This window comes from Ciconia boyciana, chromosome 10, assembly GCF_034638445.1.
Source record: "Ciconia boyciana chromosome 10, ASM3463844v1, whole genome shotgun sequence".
In the NCBI taxonomy this organism is placed as follows: Eukaryota; Metazoa; Chordata; class Aves; order Ciconiiformes; family Ciconiidae; genus Ciconia; species Ciconia boyciana.
In genome coordinates, this window is record NC_132943.1 from 39,163,123 (window position 1) to 39,181,916 (window position 18,794).

The 18,794-nt window shown below is 44.4% G+C and overlaps 1 protein-coding gene across 1 annotated transcript in view; it reads left to right on the forward strand.

The window, feature by feature from the left end:
* Positions 1 to 18,794, forward strand: part of CPS1 (carbamoyl-phosphate synthase 1) — a 97,409-nt gene that overhangs the window by 40,368 nt on the left and 38,247 nt on the right. The window contains exons 20-22 of the mRNA XM_072874272.1: positions 1,892 to 2,068; positions 6,726 to 6,844; positions 17,249 to 17,390. Coding sequence (XP_072730373.1) covers positions 1,892 to 2,068; positions 6,726 to 6,844; positions 17,249 to 17,390 — 438 coding nt within the window. The remainder of the gene's footprint in view (positions 1 to 1,891; positions 2,069 to 6,725; positions 6,845 to 17,248; positions 17,391 to 18,794) is intronic.

Below are 18,794 nucleotides of genomic sequence, written 5' to 3' on the forward strand. Positions count from 1 at the left end.
TGTGGCAGTTAATTAAAGTATAACTTCAAGAGTTGTAGTCTGTTTTCAGTGATGCTGATGAGCCATAGCTCTCGGTTGTTCCCATAGTTACTTGTCCTCTCTGTTAAAACCATATGCCAAATCTCAGCCTACTTCCGCTCTTGAAATCCAAACACAACCTGTAATCTTGCTCTGAAGTTTTGACTTCTCTTAGTGATTAAGTCTCTTATATCTGGAACATGACAGTGTGACTTTTAAACCCTGATTTTAAGGTGTCTGGGACAATAACAGCATTTTCAGACCATGTTTTAAGAGAAGAGAAATGAAGCAAAATGAGTAAATTACCCACTTAATTAGTTAATTACATATCAGCTACCAAAGCAAACTAATTAATTGTGTATTTTTTCAGCTGCCTTTTTTTCCTAATGCTTTTCAAGTGGCTATTTTATTAAATTATTTTGACATGTGAGACCCTCCTAACATTTCTACCTATCAATTCTACCTTGCTCAGACAACAAGCCTTCATCACAACTGGAAGGATTAATTAGAACTTGATTTTCCAGTGGCAGTTTTGGCTTTTAATGGCAGTGAGGTGCTTTTTGGTTTTTTTTTTGTTGTTTTTTTTTTCTTCAGTGAGTTGATGCTTACTGATATTAACCTTCTCTACTTAGGGGTTTTTGGACTGTTCTATAAAGCTGGGGTTCCTAAATACAGTTGCCTTGTGCACCATCAGCTATAAACACTTCCTGGCCATACACATTTGCAGGAGGAAATATTGTATATCACAATCGCAGAACTGCATGAACCCCCTGTCCTTCTCAAGGCAGGATGCTGGGTAAGGAGAGGGAGGAGCTATAGGAAGAGTCAGTGCTCCAACTGTACAGGTATATAACTGCTGGGGAGTGAACTGAAACAGGGATGGAGAAGCTTAAGAGATGCAGTTTGCAGCTGGTGGAGGTAGTCAGCAAAAAGTTCAGTCTCCAGGACCTGTGAGTAGGAGAGGGTGTATTTGAAGCAAAGAGTTTCTTGCCACTCTGTCTCTATTAGTATGGCACAGTCAACTCCTTAGGCCTGAACTTGAAGCTAGATCGCAGCACCTACTGCATTTTTATTAATTGAACAGTCTGGCCTGGCCTGGTTTTTCCTGAGCTCTGTTGTGCTGGGCAGTGGGCCTGGAGCTGTGAGAAAACAGAAAATAATATTATTTTTTTCTTTTGACATTTTTCAACATTGGTTTTGAGAAGATTTTTATGCTGTTAGTGTTTCACTGCACTGGGAAATAAAAATGTAGAAATTTGAGAAAGGGCTCTGTTACCTCGCAGATTTCCACAGAGAAAGGCTTGTCTTCTTATTGGATGTGATGTCAAGATTGAAGGAGGGAAACCCCAGTGCTGCTATGCCAAGGAGCAGTAATCCTTTAAGAGAGCCCTCACAGAGAAGAGTCACTGTTATATGTAATTTAAAGGAAGAGGAGCAGATTTCTTCCGAACCTTAAAAATACCACTGTGAGTTTCTATCTCTTAACAGGTTGTTAAACAGAAATATCCTTCTATATTACTACACCCATGCTGCTGCATAATGCTTCCCTCTACTAAAGTGCTTCAAAGCAGTTTACAGAGGAGAGCAGCAGCTTCCTGTATTTTACAGATAGGGAGACGAAAGCAGAAAGGAGTCACTTGTCTGAAACTCCCTGTCAATAATATTGGCAGTGTCAGGCCTAGAAGTGGGACTCCCAAGGCTCAGTCAGCTGCGCCTGTCTTAAAGACAGCAGGACTATCTTAGGGAGGAGGTCCAAAGGCTGTAATCTTTCTGTATGTCTGTCTTCATGGTTTAAATTTGCAATCCTCTGTTATTCAGGGGATAGCTGGACAGCAGCTCACCATAGCTAATGTGGAAGTGCTCTCCGTTACAGGTCATGGCTATTGGCTGCACTTTTGAAGAGAGCTTCCAAAAGGCCCTGAGAATGTGCCACCCCTCTGTAGATGGCTTCACTTCACATCTACCTATGAATAAAGCCTGGCCAGCCATCGTAGATCTCCAGAAGGAACTCTCTGAGCCGTCCAGCACTCGGATATATGCAATAGCCAAGGTAACAAAAGATAGAAAGTCCTTGACCTATGTCCCTTGAATTACAGCTACCAGATTGGGTCAACTGAGGTGACAGAGGTTGAGTATTCTTCACCCCCTTGCTTCCCTCTGTCAAGCACACTGGGACCACCTTGTGTAGGATCCTTGCTGTTAAAGTATAGATAGATATTCTCTGTCATGTAATTTCCTCTGCAGAACATAATAGCTGGGTGGGTATAGGACTTTAATTTTTCCTGCTGACATCTTTATGTTCCTGCATCTTCTATATTCAGGTAATGTGTTTGCCTTTCGGTACAGTCTTAGCCAATGCTCATTGCATTCAGCAGCAGGTGCATTCCTGTGTCCTGGCACTTCAGTTTGTAGCTGAGTGTTGGTGGAGACCTGGATCACTTTCCTTTGCTTGTTCCTATAATATAATTGTTTGCTAAAAATTGGCTGATGTTCAGCCCTGATTTACACTAGTAAATCAGTCAAAGTTGGCCAGTTTTGCAGATTACCGTTCATTTATAGGAAGGGAAGAAGGAAAAAATGAAGATCCTTTTGAGAACTGAAACAAAGGATGATAAAGAACGGCAAGCTGCAGTCTGTGAGAGCACTGTCTTTTTGCAATTGTTGCATTGGTATGGGCTTGAAACTAAAAAAAATTAAAACTCTATATTAAATTTAGCATACAGGAAATCCCCTGTTCTTTGAAATAGGCTCAACTTCCCATAGCATTCTTTTAACCCCTCTCCTGTCACACCAGGCAAATCACTTCATCTTTCAAGGTGTCTGGGTAATGGGGGGTGTTATTGTAAGGGGAGCTAGGGTGTGAAATTATTTCTTCCTTCAGCCCCATGGTGTTCGCCTGTGTTTATCACATGGTAAATGTGGGGTTAGTTACTTTACAAGGTAGGTGCAATTTCACACTTTGGTTTTGCTGCAGCTAACTTGTCCATCTGTCCATACCCTCTATGAAGAGGAGGGGGCAGCTGTCTTTTATAGCTCATACTTACCTGTTGTTCTTTTTTAAAATTGCAAACCTTCCTGGCAGGGAACTTCCAGTTACTATTTTTTGTGCCCCTGACTTTGTGTGGTGGAGTCTTTAAGCCCTTTGTGCTCATGTGTAGATACATTTCATTACATCCTCCACATGAGTGTGGGGAGCTGAGGTTGTGCTGTGTTTCTAAAAAGGTTTTCACATAGGTGTTCCTCTTATAAATGGCCTGAATGAAAAGCACAAGATGTTCCATAAATGTGTGGCTTGTCCAGCTGTTGATTCTTGCTTTTCAAGCTGGGGAAATGTGTGTCTTCGTAAGTGTAGAACATCCTTCATCAGCTGTGCTTGGTCTTTATTATAGCTTTTTCTTGTGACTGAGAGAAAAATCTTGCTTCTTGTCTCTCTAAGTGGCTCAGAGAGCTTTTGTGAAAGGTTAATCTTAGCCCCATGTTAACACAGGGGATCTGGGGAGATGAAGGTGAGTTTGGGTCCCATTGAACACTCTGAGTGTTCCCAGCTGGTGGCATTTTCACTGGGAGCTGTTGAAAAAAGCAAGATCAAAGTCTTAAGCCCTCCCTGTAAAGAGCTGCCTCTGCCTGACACAGTGCACTAATTCGTCCCCCTTAATAACTGAGGCAAGCAATATCAGGAAGAGGTACTTCTGGCAGCTGGGGCTGCCTGCCTGGAAATCCCTTTCCAGCTTGCTGACATTTAAAGGCCAACAGTTAGTCCCCGTTAGCCATCAGCTTTGTTTGGAACAGGACAGAGCTTCGTTGTATGTCTTCTCCTTGCCCCCCCTCCCGCCAAGCCCCACTAGTCAGCTCTCCAAAGCTTTTTACTTTTTCACTCTCCTTTGTCTGTTGGATGGTGAAAACAGTAACTGTTTAGGTGAAAGGGAAGGGAGTTCAGCTGCCATTCAGAGCTATTGCTGTGGTAATGGGTCTCCCTGTTGTAATGTAAAAGAAGGCACTAGGAAAGAGGCTGAAATAGATGAGACTTGTTCCTTGGCCAGAGTGGCTGAGTGCTGCAAGGATGTAACTGCCTGATGAGCAGGGCTGCTCAGGTTGTATAGGATCTTTTCTGGACCCTCTTAGGGATTGTGTACGAGTGGCCTCAGAAGACTTACGCTGTGGATTCGATCCGTGCTCCACACCAGGGCCCTGATCTCGTAGTTGTCTGCACTACCGACGTGCTAGTCTGCACTTCTGCTCCTGTCCACAGGCAGCTAAATACTTCCTTTGGTGAGGAGCAGGGATGGGACTGAAGGAACAAGGGTGCTGGCCCTAGAGACAGCACGAGCAGCTCCGCTGCCCTCCGTTGCTTTGCCTGGAGACTAGGCTTGTTCCCTGAACTCACGGTGTGAAGGCAGTCCTATAAACCCCTTGGCTTCCCAGTGTGAGGCCAGTGTCTACTGGATGGTCCACTCTTGAAGGTGAGCAGGGCTCTAAAGTCACGTTGTCCTGCTGTGGCTCCTCCCCCTTCTTCCACCGTGTGTTTAGGCTTTGCTCCTTCATGTGGGTTTGAATAGAGTAAAGCCATCCGAGTGCTGTCCAGGGCCCCTGATCAAATCCTACAGGGATTTTCTGCCTGGAAACCTGATTTGCCCCTGTAGTGTGGTGATTTGGGAGCAAGAACTGTCTGCAAACTCATTCTTCTCTCCCAGTCCCCAGATTTATGCCACAGGGGTGAAGATGGCTTATTTTCTCTGCCCCTCCTCTGATTAAGGAGGGGAAAGAATTTGGCTTTTTCAGCTTCCCTTGAAGATCCCTAGGACTTTTAAATAAAGAGTCCTAAGCAGATTAAGTGTATGTGATCATGCTACCTGTGTGCGTATGTGTGGCTCAGGGACCATTGACTGAAGGCTGGAGATCCTCAAGACATGTAAGTCTGCATATGTTTTGTGAAAGTAGATGGGCAGAAGAAAGACCTGCTCACGTCCCACTAATGTGGCAGTGTGACCTTACCCACCAAGCACTAAGGAATCAGGATGGGAGGGACCCCTTACCTGTAGCCTCATACCGGTATTATACCCAGAAATGTGTGAGAAGCCTAGCCTTGTTACTGCCAGTGCTCAGGGACCTCTGTGATGGCCCCAGCCTTCTCTTTGTAGGCATTTGGAAGAGCAGTGGCTGTTGGGTGCCAAGCACTAGCTGCAGGTTCAGCGTGTAAGTGACTGGTTACTCTAAAGGAGCAAAATGTACATTAGAGGTTTTCACCACTGCTTGTGAGCAAGCAGGCTATTCAAGTCAGCTGCTTATTACCTCTCAGGACGAGAGAATAATTGTGAGAGGGAGGCCCAGGCAAGCTGTCTGGAAATCCTTTAGAAAAGGTAGAAGGTGGTGTCAGTATTTTGCAGTGCCTGATAAGAGCTATTACCCATCCCTTGTCCATGTGGGTGGTGCCTGCTTGGAGCACAGCACTGAAGTGACCTGTGCATTTCTCTCAGCTGGCATAAAGTCTCCACATCTCGGTGCTGAAGCATGCAGTGATGGTACAATGTTGTGTCCGCAGCTTGATAACTCGGAGGAATAATGGCAGGGTGCAGTCTGAATGAATGCTGGAGTTTTCTTCAGTGGCATTGCCCTGGCTTTGTTCCAGGGATGCTGCCCTGCAAGAAAACAATTAAGCGTGGTAACAAATTAATGAGCCTGATTACTTCAGCTCAGCAAAGATACCATGCTGATATTATCATTATGGTTGATTATAGTTGTTTTATCAGGAGAGTTGTAACTGTACACCACTGGTGAGACCCAAGAAGTATCAGTGATAGAAGATACAACTGCAATGCATCAGGATAGAACTGCCCCCCACTACGATGTATTGGGGGGCTCTCTAGCATATTCCTCTGAATTTTATTATTATTTTTTTAATACTTCAGTGTTCTGTAAAACATTGTCATTTGAATAATAACTCTGTGGGCTTCTTTTTTACCCCATGGTTGCAAATAGTTTGATAAAAATGAAACAAAACCCCCAAATAGCTCCAGCGAGATAATGCAGGGGAATTTGAATGATCTTGACATTAACTTGAGATACAGAGAGGGAAGCCTGAGTTACACTGTAGCTGCAGCATGTCACCCAGGACTGGACTTTCCCTTGCTTCAAGGGTGTTTCAAGGCCATATGTTTTGATTCAGTCTTGTATTTCAAGGGTAAATCAAGATTTGTGCTCCAAAGCAAAAAGTTCCACCACAGCTGAGAAGCTGGACCTTGCTGTTCAGCATTTGCAGCTAGGAGGCTGGCAGTGGGTCTGAGATTTAGGCAACTCGAGTGGTAAGGGGTGCAGGTGGAAGAGTCGGCACTGCAGGCTGAATATGCCTTGCTGTAGGTAGTTAAGGCACATACTCAGTGGATGCCAAGCCTTGTTGCCATGAGTTTAAGTTTGGCTGTTGGCTCTGTGAAAAGCAAATTCTCTCTCTCTTGCTCAAACAGAAGCCAGCTTTTGGTACCAAAGCATGTGCAGAAGTGGCTGGTGCCTCCCTACACCGCTTGAGGGGCACGTTTTCTGTTGCTGTGGGAAACAGGATCCTGGGGTAGATGAACCTTTGATTTGTCCAGCTTAGTCTACAGTACTTTTTATGTCTTTATGCTATATAGCTGCTGCTACCTATTTGCAGACTAAATGTGTATTTACAAAGCATGTAGTAAAGGGGCTGTTTGATGCTGTCCTATTTTTGGCAGGCCTTGGATAACGACGTCCCTGTGGATGTCATTCACAAACTCACAGCCATTGACAAATGGTTCCTGTATAAGATGCGCAGCATTGTGAACATGGAGAAGGTCCTGAAGGAACTGAACAGGTAAGAAAAACCAACAGCCTTGTCCTAAGACACAAAGGTCCTTCTCAGGATCCTTCTGCTGGGAAACCTGTGGTAAGCCCTGAGCACAGATGCAGTCAGTGCTGAGAAGTTTATTTCAGTACTTGGAGTAAGCAGTGTTGTCTTAAAACCCAGTTCACTGCCTCACGCAGACAGCAGAAATTTCTGAGAACACTCTTTTTGGTAAAGTAACTTATTTAAGTGCTTAGGCATCTTGGCTGTTCTCAGGGATCATGGAAGTTCTGATTCATTTTGGAAAATCCTCACTGTATCTCTGAGGCTAAGGCTGGGAATGTGGCTGGCCTGCAATGAGTAACAGCAGGCTGCACTCACGTACCTAGGACAGAGCTAGCCTTCAAACACAGGACTTGTCCTGACTTACTACACCTGAGGGTCAAATACACTGCATTTTTTTCTGGCTTGGCCAATTGATTTTTAAGCTTTTCTTCCTTGCTGTGATCATGCAGTATGTGTCGCTTTTGTACTGCCCTTTCAAACATCTATAATTCCAGACATATTTAAATATAAATCTTCTTCTTTCTTCAAGAAAAATGACCATATAAAACTAAGCAGGAAAGATAGCAGTAAATTAAAGCGCTGGGCTGTATTTCAGTTCCAGCCTCTTGCTGACTTGAGCTTTCCCTTCATGGTTTATGAGGTTGGGAGAACCTCCTTGCTGAGTTATTGGCTGTGTGGTGGCCGGCTTTTCTGCTTCGGGTACCCGTTGTGTTAACTACGTTTCACCACATGATGGCACTGGGAGCGCGCCGTAGCCAGTACATCACTAAGGTGCTAGTTAGTTCAGCTGCTGTGATTTCTGCTGCTTTGACCAGCTGCACGGTTTTAATTGAGCAGCTCTTGCTCTCCCTTGCCCCCCAGAACAAGCTGGATCTGGAGCTAAACAAAAGTAAATGCGGAGGGAGATGTCGAAGAGAAGGAGTAGCTTGATTATTTACAGAAATCTGTTGTTTGGCTGCATGAGTTTCTGCCCTCTAACATCCGTGCCATGTTGCATTTGTCTCGAGTGCCTTAAATATATATGTGCAGCTCCTGAGAAAGAAAAACAATATATCCAGAATTTCCTCACTGTTGGAGTGGCATGCTCTGGAATGATGCACTTGGGACCCCAGAGGTTGGCCCCATCCTCTGCTGGTATAAATCCAGCATCACTCCACAGAGGTTAATTGTGCCAAACTGTCCTATATCACTGAGGCTGCTTTCCCTTTCTCTGCAGTGGGTGGCAGGCAATAGTACTGGTAGTAATGTGATCAGTAGCTGGTACCATCCCACATAGTTTTTCATCCTTCTGGTGACTAGGCAGCAGACACTATAGCTGGCCTGCTACAGCAAGCCCTTTTGCAGTATCCAACCTGGCATTTGTATCATACCCAACCAATGTTGTGTCCCTGGTAAGTGGATTTGTGCAATTCAACTCAGATTGCAGGTGGCATAAATTAACTTAGTCTCATTCACTTATCAGTGCAGATTTTCACTCTGGTATCCATGCTCAAACCTTCCCAAGGAAACTCTCTTACCTCACAACCTGCGTTGGAGGGAGGGGATGGACTCTCCAGCTGCATTATGTTGAAGGCACGTTGGCACAAAGGCAAAGAGCCAGGGAAAAACACTTCTGACCTGAACTAAGAGGCTAGTCCAGTGAGCCACATCAGGAAACACATCTCTGCAATAGCTGAGGGAAAGCTAATTGAGTGATGCAAATGAGAGTTGGCACACGTGCTTTTCCTGCAGCCAGCTGTTTCCAGTCCCTGGCATGCCTGGCATGAGTTTTACCTGTGCTACAGGATTATTTCCAATTGAAAAGAATGAGCTGTGACACTGTCATTGCTTTAGATCTTTCTCTTGTTGAAACACAGTTACCAGAACCGGAAGTAGTTGCCCTGTTCCCAGGCACTGTTGCTGGTTACAAGCTCACTCTGTTCAGTCGAATCCATCCCTTCCTTTTTGTCTCTGGATTGGTTTGGGGGTTCTTTGCAGTGAGGTTTTGGATGCAGTTGGAGTAACATCTCTGCCAAGAGTCTTGATTTGGGCTCTGCAGAGCTATTGTAGAGACTGGTAACAAGGAGATGGTCTCTGCCAAGAGGAAATTCAGAGCTAGAAGAAGTGGATATGACAAGACAGATGGGGAAGGGGGATCAGAGGCAGGTGGAGGCCTTTGTGAGCAGTTCAGCAAGCAGCATTCACACACCGCATGCTTCCTTGCATCCTCACCACATGGAGTGACTCAGAGGTGAGCAGAAGGCCTCACTGATTTATGCAGGGAGTCTGTTTCCATGCGTGAAAGGTTGGATGGGATAATGTTATGGGGGGAAAAACCTTTCTGACCTATAAATGTTTGTCCCTTCTCAGTGGTGTACAGGCAAGGCCAGCCATTTGCAGAGGCAGAGACTGGGAAGGGCACCCTCTGTCCCATTTACATTTGTCCCAGCAAACTTCTTTCCAAAGAAGATTGGACCTGGTGCTGGTGAGACTCTATAGCTTTTGTCATGCTGCAGCTATGTTTCCCTTTGACTCTGCCTCTGGGCCCTCTAAGATGGAGAAAGAGTTGTTTCAGGTTATGTGATTTGGCTGTAGGAAAGCGAATGGCCTGAGCTGAATTGGGAAAAGGTGGCCATTTTGAGAGTACTTGCAAGAATATCCAGTAATATCGTACACACGTCAAACATGTGCCTCTGCTGTTTCTCCTGTGACCTACATATTATTCATTTTAAGTGGAAACTTATATTGTGGCTTTTTGTTGTTTTTTGACCTATTACCTTCATACCTTCAGTAATGTAATCTTAACTAATCCCCCCCCCACACACACACAAACAAAACCACATATACATACACACATGGAAAGAGCAAGCACCATCCCATGCAGTCAGTCCATGAATAGGTGATGGTGTACGGAGCAGTGGAAGTGCAATAGGATATGCTGTTAGTAGGAAATTATTTCCCTAGATTTGGCCTTGCCTGTCCCGTGAGAGAAAATGGAGGGGAAGGGCCCTGGCGTGACCCTACTGGCTGTTCATCACAGTGACAGCTTGTGAAGGAGATGGAAATTTGAACAGACCGTGTCTAGCTGTCTGAGGCAGTGAGGAGTGAGATGTGACTTTGAGGCCAGGCATATGGACCCAGTCTAGAGCGAGTCAGATTTGCAGTAAGGTCCAGTAACACCATCATCCCCAAGAGCACAGCTGAAGCCCAGACTTGAAAGTAACATCTGGGGCATGTTCGACTCAAGACACTGGTGGTCTGGGTGCAAGGGAAAGCCTCTTTTGGAATTTGCGTCTGTTCTTTGACCATCTGCAGTGAGGATTTGTTTGTATGTGGCCGTGGTATTTTTATCTGTTCCTGATTTTGTGATCCCTGAGAACTGTGGCTATATGCAAGGACAATGTATGACAAATACCATTAAATATGGGTAAAGAGGTAGGCAGCTGTGGTCAAATCATCACTTATGCCCAAGTGACCTGGGGACAAAAGCCTTGTTGAAAATCAGTAGGACTTGTGCCCCTAAGTCACTTAGGCATCTCTGTAGCAATTGAACCTTCAACTGATTGTATTTGCCATTACTTGGGAGCTCATAGGGCTGGGGGAAAAGGAGAGGTAATGAGGTTGAGTTCACTGCTGGGGAAAATCTGAGTAAGACCCAGGGAAGATTGGACCATCTTGCAACAGGCAGAAGTGTGAGTATGTTGCCCAAAGAGGAACATTTCAATATTGATAGAAGGCTGTAAAGTAGAATTCAAGTGAGAAAAGAGGAGCATGACAAACCCCCATTTTGCAGTTGAGGAGCAAAGCATGGAGACGGTAAGCTTGTCCAAAGTCTCAAAGACAGTCTGGCAGAGCAGTGACCTGAACTCTGCCTTCTTAAATCTCAACTCTTCAAATTAATGAAAACAGCAGATCTTCCTTTTGGTGGATACCAAACTAGCCAGCCTACTACCAGTGGGAAATGATGGCACCAATCATGTTTTGATAACGTTATACTTTGGAGCTTTGTTTTGGAGGAGAATGTGTCCTTGCTCTGTGCAAGGGCATTGAGTGAAAACACCTCCTGGCCTGTGGTTTGCTTGAAAGGGGAAAGTGCAAGTCCTGAGTATTGCTCTTGTCATTCCTAAAGAGACACGGGTTAATAGAGGGGAAAGCAGAAAAAAGTGGGAGGGTGCAGACCCACTTCAGCCCAGCATTTGTAGCCAGGTGCTCTGCTCAGTGGCCCATGGAAGAAGTTGTTTATTGCAAATTCCTTTTTGAAGCTCATGTCCTTGGGTCTGTGAAAGGTGTGCTTTGAAAGCTGCTTGCTGGAAGCATGACTTGATTTCAAAACGTGACTGTGGTGGAGTAGCCACAGAAATACAGGTGCTGTAATGAAAACCTGGCTCCAGCAGGTGACCTGGGAAACAATGCAGGGAGGAAACATCAGACAGGCCATCAATAACCTGTGCTCTTCCACAGTGGTTGTTGCACACCTGCTCTTCTCAAAAGCAGTGTTTCTGCTGACTTGCATGGTTTTGGGACAGGTCAGAGAGCATAAGTCAGATCTTGTGTGGGTATAAAGCAGAGCAGGTCCAGTGACGCTAAACGAGGCTGCACTGATTTATACTGCTTGAGGAGCTGTCACTGACATATTTGTCGTACTTGCTTTTAACTAACTGGGAAGATTACTTTTGTCATCTTTGTGAACTGTGGGGCAAGGAAGACTCAGGAACAAATTAGGAATTCAGTACATGAGGAGAATATAATATAAGTAGCTATTCAGCACTGTTGTTTGTGCTTTGTGTGGATCTGACATAAGATACTTTCTATTTGTCTTATAGAGCCATTGGTGGTAATTTCACAGCTGTATTTTCTTTCAAAACATCTGCACATTTGTAAAAATGCAATATGCATTTTTCCTTTGATAGAGAGGATATACAGGCATCGCTCTTTAAAAGCCATTGGGGAATCTCTGTAACTGGTACGTACAATATCAGAAGCAGGAGAGTCCGTACCATGGCATCCCAGAAAAGACCTCAAAGCTCTCTTTTACCAGGGGTAGAAAATAGGCTTTGAGGAAGCATCTATGACCCATTTCTTGCCTGTGTTTTGGTGTGAGCTGCTGCTTCAGCGCATCACTTAATCCTAGGTGTGAGTCATTTAGGTCTTAGGGCACAGTGTGAGCTTCATGTTACTTAAATCAAGATGTCCACAATGAGATTTATTATCCCAGGGACCTGAATGTTAAAGATGCAGAGCGTGGAATGATAGTTGTTCAGTGAGCGAGATTTGTTGGTTTACAGCTCCTGCTTCCCTAAACGCTCCTTTGACAGCTTTTTGTCAGTTATCTCATGAGTTTCTCAGGAGGGGAAAAACAGTAACAATCTGTCTCCTTGAGAAGAGAAGGAGAGAATTTGTACAGCAATCTCATTATTTTAATTATAGCATGTTCAAAAATCTTGTAAAACATCAGGAGCAATCAAGGAAGCCACTAGGAGCCTTGAAGCAGAGCAGGACAATGAGGAAAAGAGGAAGAATATGCCTTTGTACATAATCCAGCCTGAAATCAAGTAGGCTTTTGAAACCCTCCAGGTCTATGACTACTGAGAAAGGAAGAGCTCTGTCAGGCCTGGGCATTAGGCATGTTGTTGTTTCCAGTGCTTCTTGCTTTCGGTCCACTTTGCTTGCCATAGGGAAACTGTAGTCTGGGCTTAAATCCACCCCCTCCAGATTTAAGAGGAGCTGAGTTCAAGACTGGTGGGCTGAGCCAGAGTGTGCTCATCTTTGCAGCTCCTATGTGCATGTCCAAGCCACATGAATAGCTGCTGAGATAAACCAGAGGTGACCTGCAGGGATGAGCCTGTGGGCTTACAGGGCAGATGTTAACTGACGCAATAGCTGCGTCCCAAATGCTCCCAGCTCAGGTTTTGGCCCTTAGTTCACAAAATATTCCTGATCCTTTTGATCAAGACCCATTAACATGCGCCTAAGTAATATGCAGATAGCCATAAACTTGACAACATATCTAAAATGAAGCAGAGCCTGATTTGGGAGACAAGAAGAAGAGTGCTTCTTCCCATATCAAGCTGGGGCTTTCTGCCGGCATGTTTATTTAGCATTACTCCTAAACTGGTGGATCAGATGAAAGCCAGTCAAGTGGAAGAGAGGGCCGTGCTGAAGCGAGCAGGCTCTCCTGGTAATTGCAATGCTGCCAGCATTCCTCCAGTCAGTTAATAGATTTCCCCAGGTCCTCTGTGCCAGGTGAAAATTTCCTCATTAAGGGGAATTTATTCCATTTCCTTTTATCGTTTATTATTGAAGAAGTGAGTGGATGGAGTTCCAAAGATGACAGGGTGGAATTTTAAACAAAAAGCAACAACAAATCAACACTGGAAGCTGAAACGGAGGCATAAGCAAGGTTCAGGAAAGGCTTGTATGGTTTATAAACTGCAGAATGTGCAGGGGACTTTAACTTTCCAAGGAAGTGAACAGCCACTAAATGATTATGGCAGTGTGCAGAAGTCTAATAGTCTGGTTTTGAAGCTCTAAAACTTCCGACTGTCATTTTGCAAGGGCGAATGTTAGGAAAAAGGAGCATTACAGGAGTCTGGAATTATGGCCACTTAATCTTCCCTTGTTTCAGAATTGATTATAAACCAGTGAGGGAGTTTAATCTTTGGAAGACTTTTTGCTCTGTGTTTGAAGAGTGAGTGATGCTCCAGGGGAAAGTGGGAGGCAGTGATGTAGGACTGGGTCATGTGTTTGGGAATACCCAGAACTGAGACTTTTTTCCTTCTCTTCTTAGTGCTGGATTTCTGGTGAGCTCTTGGAAGAGTTATTTGCACTCAAGCGTTCAAAGAGATCAGCCTGATTCTGCTCTTGCTGGCTTTAGTGTCTCCAGCAAGTTTAAAGGGCTGTCTTTGAGCAAAGGCGGTAGGAACAGAATTAGGTCAATGCTGGATCTTAAAAGTCATCGCTCCTTAACCTCTGCATGTCTCAGATTTGCTATCTGTAAGATAAGCATCACCCTACCTACTGTTTGCATGTTTCTTTATATTCTTTCCATGAATCTTGAGATATAAATGCTAAAAATTACCCTTATTGGTAAATGGAAATTATCCAGGTACAAAGATGTGTGTCCAGTACGTATAGAGAGGCAGCCTGATTTCCATACCAGTGCTGAGGGTTTGCAGCTCTCTGATCCAGTTCCCTTTAAATGTGGTGGAGCAATTCTGCTGGCTTACTCTGCCTGCCTCTTCTTCTGGTTGCGCCTCCAAGTGCCTGGGAGCTGCCTCAGAGGCTTTTGGCAATTTCTCATTTCATGGCAGATTCTTGTTTCAAGTGCTTGGAAAGCAGCACTGCTGGGTGTTTGACTCTTGCCGATTTTCTGTGACAATATTAAATGGCAAAACTGTTACATGCCCAGGGCTGGGTTGTCAGTTCTAACCTTTCCTGCCTTGTGGTAAGCTGGGGGCATGTCCTCCATATTAAGCTGCCTCCATGGTGGTGAGAAATGAGCAAATCCTTCCTGTCTAGGTGCTGCTTGAATAGAGGTTCCCACCGCATCTTTTTTATTGGCCACATTGAAAGCGACATCTTTTATTTTTATCATGCATTGGGAGTAGCAGGGGAAAAAATGCACGGTTTCATTTCCCCTTTAGGTGCTCAGCTTTTCTGTTGCACACCGGTTGTCCTGTACAAAACTGGTTACCTTTTTGCATGGATTAGTAAGTGTCCTAACCTAATTTAAGCTGCTAGCCCAAGGCAAATGAATCATGTTGCCAAATAATCACTGCTTCTCTTCTACCCACCCTGCTGGGAGGGGGTGACAATGAATGATATTGTTATAATGAGATACAAAAAACTGAATTGAAACAAGCTGAAAATGAAGGCAATTTTCTTTCTCTGTCAGTAATCAAATGACAGCCAGCTATGTGTGTTTCCGAGGCAGAAGGGAGGGAGAGCAAGGAAGCAAACTGCACTGAAACAGGCTCATTTTCTTGGGGTCATCAGGTCTGCTCACTTGTACTTAGGGAATGCTGAATCTAGGAGAGGAATCTTAACGTGGTTGCATTCTTCCTAATAGCAGGCAATGGTTAGCATCTGTTTTGCCAAAGAATTGTCAGATTTTGCTTGCTGTGTTTCCTCCCTTAAAACACCCATTCATGCCTTCAGTTCTGGCGTTCTCAGTTCGTGCAAGAAGTCCTGCCTCTGAGCTAAGATCAGAAAGTAGAAAGGGCTGAGGAGAAGCAGAGGAATTTTGTAGTGGAGGAGTTAGTGCATGGAAACCGCAGGCTTTAATGGAACTACTGTGGTGCTGCAAAGTGATCTTATTTTGGGAAGTCTGTCTGCACCCAGAACTAAATCCAAAACTTGGGAAGCTCAACCTGCTGCATTAGGCAGGCCTGTTTCCTTCTGACACTAGCAAAGAGCAGCATCTGGAGTAAGAAGGGTGATGTGGTAGAGGGTTGTGGAGAAGATCGGGGTGTAGGTGGTATTCCTGCCTGGAGGCCCCTGAGGGCAGAGCAGGCTGGTTGTTAGCACCAGGCTGGGACACAGGGCAGAAGATAGCAGCTACAGTGAGCATTTCCTTCCTGCAAATATTCACTAGCTGTCTGCTATGCTCTTGTAGGCAGGTGGAGCACTCTGTGCTCATATTGCAGGGGAAGGAGAGGTGGCACTGGGGAATTCGTAGAGGAAACTCCCCTACCCAGGGATGTGAACCCAAAAGTTTCTGGTCCCCAGTTCTGCTCTCAGAACAGCTAGTTTGACACTTCTGTGACTCTCACCTGGTTTACGCTAGCCTGACTTACACAGAGGCCAGGGAAGCTGCTCTGTGCCTAAGCCAGAGTGGAAAATCCAATCCAATCCAATGACTCTCTTTCATGCTTCAGCTTCCTGACACATTCCAATAAAGCGGCCTTACCCCTCTCCTCCCACTCAAATAACATAATGCTATTTATTTAAAAATACCATCAGGCAAAGGACATAATTCAAAAGCTCTGATTTAGGAAAATTGCTTGTTTGTTAATCATTTCTTTTTTCCTGATTCAGAGCTTGCTTGCTCATAAAATATTGATTTATTGGGCAGGCAAGGATGCTCTTGGCAATAAAGATGAAAAGCAAAAGTGCTGATAAAAATACATAGGCTTTTTTAATGTTTTTGCAAAAGCTAAGCTTAGAAAAGGTAGCTTAGAAACAGACATAGGCAGAAACTATCAGGGCTATAGGTGGAGTCAAAACAAAGTGGAACAAAGATAGTTTGGGAGAGAAAAAGGTGGTGGGAATAAAGGGGGAATGGAGAAGATGAAAAAATCAAAAGCAAAATGGGCAAGAAACTGTTGAGCTGCAGAGATGGCCAGGGAAAGCAACGTATTTGAAATTAACAGCAAAAACTAGGACTCCTATAAAGCAAAACCAGGAGAACAAGAACATATGGAAGTATTGAGAGACCCTGATTGCAAATATGAAATCCAAAAAGGTGCCCCTGCTTTACCCTGTCTATCCCACTCTCCCCTTTTTCATGATGCAAGAAGCAGCACCAATTATATGGAAAATGTATACTTGAAACTGTCAGAAGTAAAAACCTACCTTGCGTGTGAGCCTCTGAAGGTCATTTCTACTACATATCTCTGAAGTCATATGCTTTTTCAAAAGACTGGCCATTTCTGAAGGTAGGCAGAGCATCCTCAACAACAGAAATAAGAGTTTGTTTGGGACAAATTGTAGTGTTTTGAGGCAAGTTGTCCCCCAGCTCAACAGGGTTGGGGGACACTTATGCCTCTGAACGGCTCGTCCCAGAGCTTCAGGAATTTCATGCGTTTGTGTGGAGTGGGTGGCTGCAACGAGAGGCAGGAGATGTGAGTACATACATAATTATTCATTCAGCCCAGTCTGGTGAGGCCTATATTTTAAAATTTAGGCTGCAAGGAGGAGTGTAAGGGAGAGATTGAGTTAAAGTGTGGGCATGGAGTTGTGGGGATACTGAATCCAAGAAAGGAATCACTGCAGGTCCTCCGTGGAGGCTGTAATGGTAAAAGACCATACAGTTGTTGTGGATACAGTGACCTTGTACTAGCCTGGTGGAGAATGCCGCCTGGGAGATGATGGACCTCATGAGTCACTCATTCCTGTCTCAAAAATGCAAGGAAAGAAAGTGTTTCACTTCCTACCATCAGTAGTCTGCCTGTAGACTTTACCTGATAGGTGTTTGTGGGGGCACCCAGTGCAAAAAAGATCTTTTATGTATGAGGAATGCATAGCTTAGCTGGATCTTCTTCCTTTTCTTGCCTTTACGTGCATGATCCTATAGCAATTCTATACAGTATGGAAGACACAAGCACTCATATATCTTCTAAGTATTCCTGTAAAGCCTCATGCAGAGGTGTTTTTCTTATTTAATCCCAGTGAAACAGTTCCAGAAGAGACACTGAGGAGAGCGAAAGAGATGGGGTTCTCAGACAAGCAGATTGGGAAATGCCTGAGGCTGACTGAAGTCCAGTGCCGTCAGCTGAGGCTGAGGAAGAATATAGTGCCCTGGGTGAAACAGGTACGTGAGAAACATTACCATTCGTGGTGAGGGCTTCCAAGAGTGCAAGGAGCAGGAGACCTCCATGTCCTTAGAAACAGCTGAGGTAAACAAAGTGGAACCCCTGCCTCTGTTAACATCCATGGGAGTTTTGACATTGACATTAGAGAACAAATTTCACCCACGTAGCTGTTACTTCTGCACTGCAGGCATCAATGTAATGACATGAACATCCCCAAAGAGAGACTCAGAATGTTCTTGTTCATATTCTGTGTGGCTGAGGGGGAAATGCAGCTATCTGGCTTCAGGAAAAAGCTGAGAATGCTGGCCCACCATGGTGTGACCATGAAAAATGTAATATGTCTTTTCTCTTGGTAGTAACTTTTTACCGGGTAATACTTTGTTTGAAGTGTCCTATTGTTATGGGTTCATTTGCTATTCACTGTGATAGCACGAGCATAATGAGCTCATCTAGTATTCATGGCAGTGTCACGAGTGCTTTGCTAGGTGTTCTGCTGCTGCATTTAAGGTGTGTTGGTATTAAACTGCCGCCAGCTGTTTTTTTGTCCTTAAAGAGGAAAAAAAACCCCAACCCAAACTACTGAACGTTTCTGAAAGAGCCCATCTGCATCCTCAGGCCCAATTCCAGGTGCCAAATCTCCTTCTGTTCTCCAGCTGCTGTTTTCCTTCTCTGTCCTCACCTGGCCCACAGAAACGTGCCTGGTCTTGCAGTGCGTTTTTTCAGCTGCATATGGCACTGCAGTGCTGGATTGATTTGTGTGCCAAGGTACCCTTAATAAGGTCATTCTACTTATGCCTGCATTTGTGGCTTCAAAGCATATGTTTCTTCTTGAGCCATGAAGTACAAGTTGCAGTATTAGCAGCAGTAATGAGCAGCAGACACTTACATAGTGCTAATGACATAAGGTCACATTCTTCATTATTCACAAGGATTTGGACAGTCAGTGAGGATTCCTGAAAATACTTGAAGATTGGACAGATTTTTAAATGGTATAGCATGTAAAAATTCATGTCAGGACTGCTTTAATAGTGTTCCCTCTTCAGTATTCTGTGTAGAAATGTTTCAGCTGTTCATTCAGGGAACTTCAGCAATCGCTGGTGACCTAGACGGACTAGTTACCATGTATAACATGCAATAAGTAGTTGACACAAATAGTTTGTGAACAGCCTAGTAGGCAAATTATTATTCTGGGCTCTCTGGTGACTAATTACCTAAGAAATTGTTGAAAACTACAAATAAGGGGTGGTTGAAAAGCACTCTTGCTTTGTGTACCATTTAATTATCAAAGCACAAGTTATATTGTGACATAAGTACCTAGTACTTGCACTGCTGGCTGCTACTCAGGATGATCTCAAAGTGATATTGTGTGCATGTTTGTATTCAGTGTGGGAGTAAGGTGGGGT